Source organism: Rhinolophus hipposideros (assembly GCF_964194185.1).
Source record: "Rhinolophus hipposideros genome assembly, chromosome: 16".
NCBI lineage: Eukaryota > Metazoa > Chordata > Mammalia > Chiroptera > Rhinolophidae > Rhinolophus > Rhinolophus hipposideros.
In genome coordinates, this window is record NC_138062.1 from 58,701,388 (window position 1) to 58,712,650 (window position 11,263).

The following is an 11,263-nucleotide window of genomic DNA, read 5'->3' on the forward strand; positions in this document are numbered from 1 at the left end:
AGAAGGGAAGCTGTGATTACAACTGGCGTGTCTATACCCCCTACTTTTTTCTCTCAGCTCCACCCCTTCCTGCTTTTCTCCCTCCCTCTCTCCCCATCCATGTTTCATATTCTTTCTCTCTCTGAAACTGGTCCTCGATTCTGGGCTGAGCCACACCCCCATCGGCCACTTGGATCCTGGAACCACTCTTCCACATATCTTTCAGGAACCTCCCTCTGAACCCCCATGGACTCAGAACACTGGTCTTCCTTCCCTCTGGCCAAAAAGAGGTTTCTAGGACTTTTCAGTCCAGGAGTGCCTTGGGGCCACTAGGATCCCGGAAACTGCAGCCAGGACCAGGAAGTGCCTCAGGGAGAGTGGGGGCCAAATCGCTGACTTTCCTGCTGCCAGCTCCAAGGCTTGTGTTGACAGAGTGGGAGGCGCCAGGCACTTTTCAGCCTCCTCGCTTTGGCCCACACAGATCCCTCCTTTCGATGTGCCCTCCCCATTTCCGGACCATGGCTGCCTTGATACTCACTGCAACCTGCCCTCAGCCGGCCCTCCAGGCACCACATCAGACACAACCACAGAACCGCTGGGCCGGTCTCGGCCGCCAGAGATTGCAATGCCGAAGCCCCGACGGGGGTCCTGAAGGGGGGTCAGAGACAGGATGAGCTTTTGTTTCCCTCCGGGATGCAGGTTCTCCCATGGGACCAAACTGCCATTCCCTTCGGCACCCACTCAGAGGTGGGGGGGGCCTCACCTTGCAGAGGGTGGCCGTGTGCTGTTCCCAGATGGTCAGCTCCTCCATGTCCAACACCTAGCAGGAGGGGAACAGGAAAGATGGGTGTGAGATCACGGCACATCTATCGGAGAATTTGGGCGTCCCCACCCGTGGCGGGGAACCCCATTCTGATACTCTCATGGTTTAAGTCTGTGGGCAAGTTGCTGCCACTCTTGAGACCTCAATGTTTTCATCTGCAAAATGGATTTGAGTCGGGTTTTCAACTGGAAATGATTCTTCTCTTCAAAGAACATTCAGCAATGTCTGGAGACATTAGTGGTTGTCACAACTGGGGATACTCCTGGCATAGAATATATGAAGGCCAAGCATGCTGCTCAACACCCCTGTAGAGCCCAGGACGGCCCCCCCATGGGAAATGGTCCAGCCTCAAATGTTGATAGCACCAAATCTGAGAAACCCTAGGTTAAGTGAACCAGATTGTATTGGGAATAGAGTAAAGGTGAGGTCTTGGTTCCTTTCCCTCTGGAAGGTCTGGCTTAGTTCCTGGTGGGGGTGAAGGGTATCTAACCAGGCCTGCCAGGCATAGGGAGCTCACTCTGCTCCAGCCACAAGGGCCTCCTTGCGGTTCTTCCAACAACTCCAAGCACAGTCCTGTCCTAGGGCCATTGCACATGCTGTTCCCGCCACCTAGAGCTCTCTTCTTACAAATGTCCACCTCACTCCTTCCCTCATCTCCTTGAGGTCTCAGCTTAAATGTCACCTCCTTGGTGAGGCCTCCCAACCACCCTGTTTAGAACTGTAACCCCTCCTGCCCCACAAAAGACCACCTTCTATGCCTTTCCCTGATACACTATCCTATTTCATAGAACTTGTGACTCCTTGACAGTCCCTAGATTTATTTTTATCTGTTCACTGTCCCATCTACCCCTCTAGAATATCAGCTCCAGAGAGCAGAGATTTTTGTCTTGTTCACAATGGAGTCCTGAATGCCAGGATCACAGCAGAAATTCAATAACTATTGATTGAATGAAGGAATGAAGGAATGAATGAATGAATGAATGAATGAATGAATGAAGTGCTTCCGTTGTTCCTGGCACTTTGCCATCTCATTTAATCCACTCATTGAAGGGAGCATTCTCTTATCCTATATTACAGTCGGGGAAACCGAGGCACAGAGAGGTTAAAATCACATGCCAAGGGGCCGGCCCTGTGGCTCAGGCGTTTGGAGCTCTATGCTCCTAACTCCAAAGGCTGCCAGTTAGATTCCCACATGGGCCACTGGGCTCTCAACCACAAGGTTACCGGTTCAACTCCTTGAGTCCCGCAAGGGATGGTGGGCTCCGACCCCTGCAACTCAGATTGAACACGGCACCTTGAGCTGAGCTGCCTCCCGGATGGCTCAGTTGGTCAGAGCATGGGCTCTCAACCACAAGGCTGCCAGTTCGATTCCTTGAGTCCCGCAACGGATGGTGGGCAGTGGCCCCTGCAACTAAAGATCGAACATGGCACCTTGAGCTGAGCTGCCGCTGAGCTCCCGGATGGCTCAGCTGGTTGGAGCTCGTCCACTCAACCACAAGGTTGCCGGTTCGACTCCTGCAAGGGATGGTGGGCTGCGCCCCCTGCAACTAGCAACAGCAACTGGACCTGGAGCTGAGCTGCGCCCTCCACAACTAAGATTGAAAGGACAACAACTTGACTTGGAAAAAAGTCCTGGAAGTACACATTGTTCCCCAATAAAGTCCTGTTCCCCTTCCCCAATAAAATCTTAAAAAAAAAAAATCACGTGCCAAGACAACAGAGCTAAGGGACGGTGGGGATGCGGGGTATGGATTCTGTTATTTTCATGCATATGCTATAGATGAGAACACAGATGTAGGAGTGTGAGGCCCCAGACCAGGACACCCTGGGAGAAGGAGGGTCATGGAGTCCACCCAGAAGCCAGCTTCCACACATCCCTTATCTTCTGCCAGGCTGGCCTGCTCCCTGGGGCCTTGTAAAAATGGCTCCTCTCCCCAGCCTGTTTCCACAGATTGGCAAAGAGCAGTAGGGATAATCTTGTTGGCCCAAGACCCCTCCATGGGCACATTCCAGTGCCTTTTCTTATAGGTTCCCAGGAGATCAGTCTTCCAGGCTCCTAGATGGGGAAGGGGGTGGAGGAGAGGAAAACAAAGACTAGGGCAGGGCCAGGGCACTGCCTCACTCTGGCCCTGCAGTTAGCCGGGAGCAGGTCAGTGCTCACAACCAAAACTCAAACCCGTTTGCCCTTTGCTAGCTGTGCTGCTGGCTCTCCCAGCCTCAGCTTCCTTATCTGCAAAATGGGTACCCCCACCCCTGCCTCCATCACGCAGGGCTGAGGTGTGGGAATAGGGCATGGAGTCAGAGTGAGCCTCGAGCCTCATGAAGAGGCAGTTGTTGTGAGAAGTCATAATAATGGCCTTTCTCTACATCGTTTTAATGAGCAACACCATTCAGTGCTGGCTGCCAGGGAGTGCCGTCAGTGTACCATTCATTTCATCCTGAATGACCTTAGAAAGTGGTATCACTATTCTTCCTACCTGACAAGGAAGGAAAGGGAGGCCGAGAGTTCAGTAACATGCCTGAGGTCACAGAGAACAGCAGTAACCTGGGCAGCCTGTCCCACACCCTAGCTCTTAACCACTGGGACACAGCATCCTTCTTTTTTTTAACTCTGAACTTGTTTTTCAAAACAGAATCTTTTTACTTTTTTTTTTTTTTTTTAAACAACACCCATTTATTATCTCCCAGTGTCAGAGGTTTAGGCATGGCTTAGCTGGATTCTCTGCTCAGGGTCTCACGGGCTAAAACCAAGGATCTTTTGGGGCTGCGGTCTCATCCGAGGCTCAGGTCCCCTCTAAGCTCACGTGGTTGTTGACAGAATTCATGTCCTGTGGCTGTGGAACTCATGGTGACAAGCTTCTGAGAGAGTCTCTGCTGCTTCGAATCCCTGATCTTTTTCCAAGTTTTGATTTTATACTTCGCGTTGTTAAACGTCCCCCCAGAAGTTTGATTTCTTGGCCTTATTTTAAGAAACAGCCCCCAGGGAACAAGAGCCCCCCGAGAAATAGGTGCATGTGACCCGGGCCTGTCCCAGGTTGTGTAGGTTCACTTTCAAGGATACTGGAGGCCTTCAGGGCTCCCCCACGGCCATGGAGTCAAACCCAGCCCCCCAGCCCACCTCAGCTCAGTTCACCTCCAAAACCTTTGCCCTGTCTATCCCTTATGCCTGGGACACACTCCCAGGATTGGTCACTGCCACTTGGGTCTCAGATCAAATGCGACCTCCTCAGGGGGCCTTCCTGGTTAGCAGATCTTCCCTGACACCCTTTCACTCCTCCCTGTTTTATTTATTATGTTTTAATCACAGCATCCCAAAACACCTTAAATTATACTGTTCAATCATCAGTTTGGGAATGTTTGATCTTTCCTCCTGGGCTGTCTTTCTGGGTACTCTGGTGATGGCCATCCACAGCACCTGGGCCCTACTTTCCAGGCCTTTGCACATGCTGTACTACCTGGCAAACTCCTATTCATCCTTCACAGCCCCAGTGCCACTGTCTCCTCCTCCAGAAAATGAGTCCTCAATGCCCCCATACATACATCCCTGATTATTGGAACTTGGGATGTCCCAGTCAACCTGTCTCCCCTACACCCCTCCAGTCTGCGGGCTCCTGGTGGGCAGAAATGGAGACCCTTAGACCCCAGCATTTTCCCCATAAGTCCAGGCACTGGAGAGTTTGAGGAATGGATGAATGGTGGAATAAAACGCATGTTCTGCCAGGAACCCAACCAGGTATGTCAGAGTTCCTAGCCCCCTCAGCCCCGCCCCCGCCAAGGTGAGCTTCCAGGGGGGCGGGACCGGGTCCTTGGCCCCGCCCCCTGCCACACGCTGGACGCAAACACTGGAGGGGAGTCCAGAGGGACAGGTTGTACCCAAACAGCCCCAGGCACGTGGCTCCCAGGCTGTGGTCCTGTCTCCTCCTACCCGCCCCTATCTCCGGAAACAATGGCGGGGTGGAGGCTAGTAGCACACATACTCGAGAGTTGGGGAAGGGATTCTGGCAGCTGTTCCTGAAGCCTGGAGGAAGGTGGTGGGAACCTGAACAGCCCGGCCCTAAAAGCCTCGGGTGGTGTGGCCTGGGGCGAGTCACGTATACCCTACGGCCTCAGTTTACCCCTCCAGGCGGGATCTGAAATCCAGAAACCCAGTTACAGTGCATGTGAGTCAGTTCAAACTCCACCTCAGAGGACGAAGTCCCCCCAAATAAAGACACTGGGATCCCGTCACCCCGACCCGGCCAATTTATTCGACTGTAAAAGGGGCTCTCGAACCCTATCTCTGCTGGGTCACGCAAGTTAACTGCTCTATATACAGTGGGCACCCAATAAATTGTGGTTTCCTTTCCAGCAACCTCGCAGCATTCACCAAAGCCACCCAGCCCACACATGAAGTCACTGCCAACAGTTTCACCATTAATGCTCAAACTTAACTGGGCCGCATAGCCCTGGAAACCAGCTGCAAACATTTTACTGAGCACCTACTACATGCCAGGCGCTTAAAACACATTTTCCTCTTAGAATCTTCCCTCCATCCTTCTTTAAAATGAAGATCACCCATTTTATTGGTGAGGTACGGAGAGGAATTGGCTTACTGGCCCGAAGTTACACAGAAAAGCCGGGATTTGAACCCAAGTCAACCAAGTAAAGGAGGCAGCTTTTGGGGCCAAGAGGCGCGGGTGCGTGTCGCAGTACAGCTTCAGGGTAGCCGCCGCGTTCCTCTGGGCCTCAGTTTCCCCATCTGTTACATCGGCAAAGGGTGATCAGGGGTCCTGGGTCCAGGTCCCAGCCCCACCCCCGGCTCGGTCCCCTCCCCCTTCCTCCCTCGGCGGGTTTACTCGCCTGGAATCTCACCGCCATGGTCCACCCCGGTGCTCTCCAGCGCCCCTACTCAGGGGGACCTGGAAACAGTCAATCGGTCCCCACCCTGGGGTGAGGGAGGAGGCTGGGAGGGTCGCGGCTGAGTGAGCGCCCGGCTTTCGTCCTCCTCCCTCCCGCTCCTCCGCTCCGGGCTGCACCTGCTGGCCTTCCTCCTCCGCGTCCCCTATCGGCCCCGCCCTCGCCCCGACACGCCTTCTGGACGCGGTAGAGGCCGCCACCGCCCCCAACATCACAAAATCCAGGCCCTGGGTGCGAACTCCAAAACGGGTTTTCCATCTAGCCGAGCACTAGCCAGCGGCCGAGGCTGGAGACTGGCCAGGCAAGGCTGCAAGAAAGACCCGGCAGGAATATAGACCGCTTTCGGAACGGAGCTGCGATTCGGTAGGTATTCTATCCGTGAAACGAGCACATTTTGAAGTTCAGTTGGGAGGCCTAACAGATCAGAAGTTAGTTGAGAGCCAGAGACCTCTGGAGCATAGGTCGTTCTCCAGTCACCCCATGTCCGGAGGGTTTATCCCATTTCACAGAGGAGACACTGAGGCCCAGGGAGGCCATCAACATGAACTTTCAGAACATGCACAGCTGTCTGGGGCCTGGCTCTGACTTCACACCCAGCACTGGGCTGGGCCTCCAACGGAGGAAGGCAGGGCAAGAGTAAATTCCTCAGGCTCCTGGGAGTAAAGGTCAGGCTTCCTTCTCATCACTCAGCCTTGCCTCACCCTCAGAAGCCCAGGTTCCTAAGGTAAGACCTAGGAAAGACGCACCAGGGCAGGAAACCCTCTACCTGGGAGTGAATGAGGAAGTCACCTGGATGGGTGGAGCTGACAGTGGCTCCATCCACATTCTTTTCTGCGAGAGAGAGAGAGAGAGAGAGAGAGAGAGAGAGAGAGAGAGAGAGAGAGAGAAAGAAAACAAAAGCTCCCTAACACCCAGCTGTTTTTGTGCTCCACCTCACCACAAAGCTGAAGTGGCAGATGTGGACATAGACACCCCCTCCCAGTCTCATCCAGCCTAGACTATGCAGAGAGAAACCCTATGCTGTGGGAAGAATGAAGGCAGAGAGGGAACTGGGAGATCAGGGAAGGCTTCCTGGAAGACGAGGCATTGCAGCTGGGGTTTTGAAGGTTGGATAAGAGTTTGACAAATGAAAAAGACAATATAATCAAAGTCTTTGAGGCCCCCAAAGCTGACTTCTCACTTCTTCCCAAAACACTAATCTGGAGACCCCAGTCAGCCAGAATTGGCCCCTCAAGGGTCCCCAAAGGCCACCAAGGCAATAAATTTTTGCAAGAGCCTCTTCTAAGGACCTACTTGGAACCTCAGGGCTGGAGAGGACAACTCAACCTTTCCCAATGTCATGTTCAACTATCTGCAGGTGACACTCAAAATGATTTTAGGTAGAACAAGTTCCAACATTTTAAAAATAGCTGTGTGTTTCTTTTAATGGATCATAGGAAAAACGTAAGTTCCCCACTGGCACACACACACACACAGGGGTTTGTGGGAGAACTTACTGATTGGGACACAAGTTTAGTAAACAGGTGGCCTGCAGGTGACTGAAGCTGGGGGAACATCCTGAATTTCTGCACTCAACACCCCCTGATCTCAATACCACTATCTATAGAATGAATAGGTTGACTCTGGTAATGAGGCTGCTGACTCACATTTATTGTTTGCTTCAGTCTAGCCACTGTTACACATGATATTCAGGCGCCCAGTTTGCAGCTGAGAAAACTGAGGCCAGATGGTTCAAGTGGAAGCCTGACCAGAAAGAGCTGGATTTGGCTATTTGACCCCACACCCTCCACTATCAGTACTTCTCACTGTAGAGGGATTCTGCCTCCAGGGGACACTGGACAATGTCTGGGGACATCTGTGGTTGTTTCAACTGGAGGTGCTTCTGGCACTGAGTGGGTGGGGGCCAGGAATGCTGCTTCACACCCTATAGTGTTAAGAACAGCCCCCCACAGAGAATGAACCAACCTCAAATGTCAATAGCACTGGGGTAGAGAAACCCCACTCTAAAACCCTCTTGGAAAGGGGGCAACTGCCCAGGACACATGGTCTTCCGTCCAGCCACCCACCACTCTGATCTCCACATTTTTATGCTCTGCTCAAAACACTCAATGGCTTTCTAGTACCCAAAAAATGACCCTGTACTCAAATCCCAGGCTTTGGAGAAGGGCACTGTCCTTGAGCGCCCCCCATTCTCCCGACCTCTGACCTCCAGATCACTTTAAGGAATTAAAAATCTGCTTTTTATCACTCCACTTCATGCATGCCTTCATTTTTCCATTCAGTCATTCATTCAACAAAAATGTTTCAAGCCCCTACTACGCACTAAGTGCATGAAGGAGAAATAATGGGGACGTACTTCCCACCTGAAAGTGCAGTGCCAACTTCAACCAGGAGAGGGCAGTGTGGGTGTGGCTTGGGGGTGGGGGAAGAATGCAGGGGAAGGTGACATCCTGGAAGTTTGCAGGATGAACCTGTTTGGCCCCTTCTGAGCGCCTATGGGGAAACTGAGGCCCAGAGAGGTCAGAGACTGGGCTGAGGTCCCCCAGAGTGTCAGCGCCAGCATGGGTGGAAGTGTGGGGGCTTCACTCCCAGGGTTAGGGTCTCCCTGGTGAAGGTTGCTTTGCTGTGCTTAAGGAGGCTGAGGTCATCTGTGGCCTAACAGGTTGAACCGGAACCCAAGAATGTCCTGAAGCAGCTCTGCAGCCTGTCTGGACTCTGGCTCAATCACCAGCATCTGTTGGGTGCCCACTATGTACACAGAGGATTGACGAGAGAGGCGGTCCCTGCACTAAAGGAAGCCCAGAATCCTCAGGGGAAGACAGACAATGATGGAATCAAAACAAAACAAGTTTAAAAGTACAACCTACCGTGTTTTCCTGAAAATAAGACCTAGCCAGACAATCAGCTCTAAGGCGTCTTTTGGAGCAAAAATTAATATAAGACCGGGTCTTATATATTATTTATATTATATTTATTATAGTATAGTATAGTATATTGTATTAAAGACTCGGTCTTACAGTAAAATAAGATCATGTCTCATATTATTTTTTGCTCCAAAAGATGCATTAGAGCTGATTGTCTGGCTAGGTCTTATTTTCAGGGAAACACGGTGGACTTCTGAGAAAAGCGACAGTGAGACATGACCTGGGCTGGGGGCTCAGGAAGGGCTTCTCTGAGGAGGTGGCACTCGAGATGAAAACTGAGTTTACTAGGAGTGACCTAGGTGAGAGGCAGAGAAACAATTAGACTTGAAGGAGGTGAGGGAGGAGCCAAGGGGAGGTCTATGAGAAAGTGTTCTAGGTGTCGTGAACAGCACTTGCAAAGGCCCTTGCGCAGGACTGTGATTAGCGTGTTGGAGGAAAAGAGAGGAGGCCCGTGTGGCTGGAGCAGAGTGAGCGAGGAGGAGAGAGGTTGGAGGTGAGGGCAGGGATGGCAGGGAGGGGACGGGGGCGGGTCCTACAGGGATGTGCAGACCGCGAGGAGGACTTGGGCTTTTACCCTGAGGAAGATGGGAGTCCTCGAGGGCTGCAGGCAGAGGAGGGACCTGATTCAGGCGACCACAGATACCCTCTGGTGGCTGCTTCGGGGAAGACAGATTGTGGGGCGCCAAGGTAGGAACTCATTCAGGCGTTCACAGGCGCCCTCTGTTGGCTGCTGGGGGGGAGGACAGAGTGAGAGGGGTGAGGATGAGAAGTGGGGGACCAGGGAGGCGAAAACTGGAGGCCATGCAAGATGTTGTCCCTTTAAAAAAAACTAACGTTTTATTTTGGAATCATTTAAAATTTACAGAAAAGTTGTAGACATAATTCGGAGAGTCCCCATAAGCTCCTCACCTGGTTTTCCCTAATATTAACATTGTACATGACTTTGGTATATTTGTCAAAACTAAGAAACCAACATTGCTACATCACCATTAAGTAAACTCCAGGTTGTAATCGGATTCTACTAATGTCCCTTTTTTGACCCCGGACCCCGTCCAGGATCCCCCAGTGCGTTTAGACAGCATAGCATGTCTGCTTAGGTTCTACTCCCCTGTTCCATGAACTTCACCTTCTGGAGACCAGTCGGGGGTACTGTAGAATGCTCCCACTTGGGTTTGTCTGATGCTTTCCTCATAACTGGACTGGGTCATGGGTTTGAGGAAAGGGTGTAGAAGAGAAGAAGGGCGCTGGGGGTTGAGAAAGGGCATATTCTGGCTGTGGCAGGCTCCCCAACAGCACGTGAGGACTGAGGAATGTCCCAGGGGTTGGCAACGTGGGATCCTGGAGCAATTTAGTGACAGCACTTTGATATAGACGGAAAGGGAAAGTGAGGGGCGTTAGAGCCTTCTAGAAGCTTGGAGTGTGGAATGCAGCTGGAGGGGGGGCCCAGAGAGGGTGTTCCCACCCAGGTGGGAGGAAGCTGGCTCTCTAGAAAGAATCTCTGTGTGGGGGGGGTGGGAGTGGGGGGGTGCTGAGCCTGGCATGAATTCCATCTCATCTCAGTTTCCCCATCTGTGTAATGGGGACCCAGTTACTATTTTGAGGAGTGGCCTTAAGAAGTTTCACAAGTTTATGAGACCGGCACGTAGCAGGCACGCAGGAAGGTTTGCCTGGGTGCTCCTGTGCTTCCTCTGGGCCAGGAGCAGGGAGACAAACCCCAGTGGGGAAAAAACAAAAGTGTATATGGTGTCTCTAGGCTGGAGGAGGACCCCTCCCCCTGAAACTGTCTATATCAAGGTTCTGTCCTGTGCAGCAGCAGGAGCCCTGCCCCCAGGCCCCTGACGCCTTCCTTACAGTCCCTGTTTTCAGTCTGGCCTCCGAACCTGTGCCCCAGGCCAGCCCCCCAACTACTCCCATGGGGGTCCCTCATGACCCTCACATTGACAATCGCTGTCTGCTTTGTGGCTGAGCCTGCCATACCCGGAACCTGTCCTTCTAGAATATACAGCACTGGCCTTTCTATTCTTGCTGCCCACGAGCTATTTATTCATTTATTGAGTGCCTACTACATACCAGGCACTGCTCTAGGTATTGGGGATACTAGCTGTGGTAGAATTTACAGACCAGCAGGGAGAGCAGACATTCAATAAATAGTCCCGTCAATGAAAGTATAAGGAGTGAGCTGTGGCTTTAGCTCAAGAACATTCAATAACTCCCAAGCATTCGCTCAAGGCACATTTATTGAGCATCAGGTCAATGCCAGGCTCTGGCGCACCCTCCCAAGTCACCTGTGCTGCTCATCACCTCTGAACTATGGTACAGCCCTGTAAGTGATTGGAAACTGGTGGTACTGCAAAGGACTTTGTCTATAGAAACGCAAATGAATTTTGTCTTGTGGAGACCACAGATTATTGCCCTCTGGCGATTTTTTAAATATTCCCCGCCCATCCCTAGGACTCCGCGGACCCCTCCGCTCCCGATGACCCTCCAACCCCCGGCGACAATCGCTCCAAGAAGCCCGGCAAGTGGGCGCTCGCCCTATGGCTATTGACCACTTTTGCATTTATTTGTAAATTCATTTCAGCATTCTTGATGCCCGCGCGTGTCTGTGTATTATTTCTTTACACTCTTCCTTGAACAGACT

At 52.2% G+C, this 11,263-nt stretch overlaps 1 protein-coding gene across 2 annotated transcripts in view; it reads right to left on the bottom strand.

Annotated features, from left to right (window-relative positions):
• Positions 1–11,263, bottom strand: part of TJP3 (tight junction protein 3) — a 28,823-nt gene that overhangs the window by 16,183 nt on the left and 1,377 nt on the right. Inside the window, exons 1-3 of one of the 2 annotated variants that reach the window (XM_081077710.1) lie at positions 5,642–5,845; positions 743–799; positions 518–627 (exon numbers count right to left, since the gene is read on the bottom strand). In XM_081077710.1, coding sequence (XP_080933836.1) covers positions 518–627; positions 743–799; positions 5,642–5,659 — 185 coding nt within the window. In that variant the 5' untranslated portion in view covers positions 5,660–5,845. Of the gene's footprint in view, positions 1–517; positions 628–742; positions 800–5,641; positions 5,846–11,263 lie in introns of those variants that run through there. The other variant, XM_081077711.1, reaches the window with a different exon arrangement.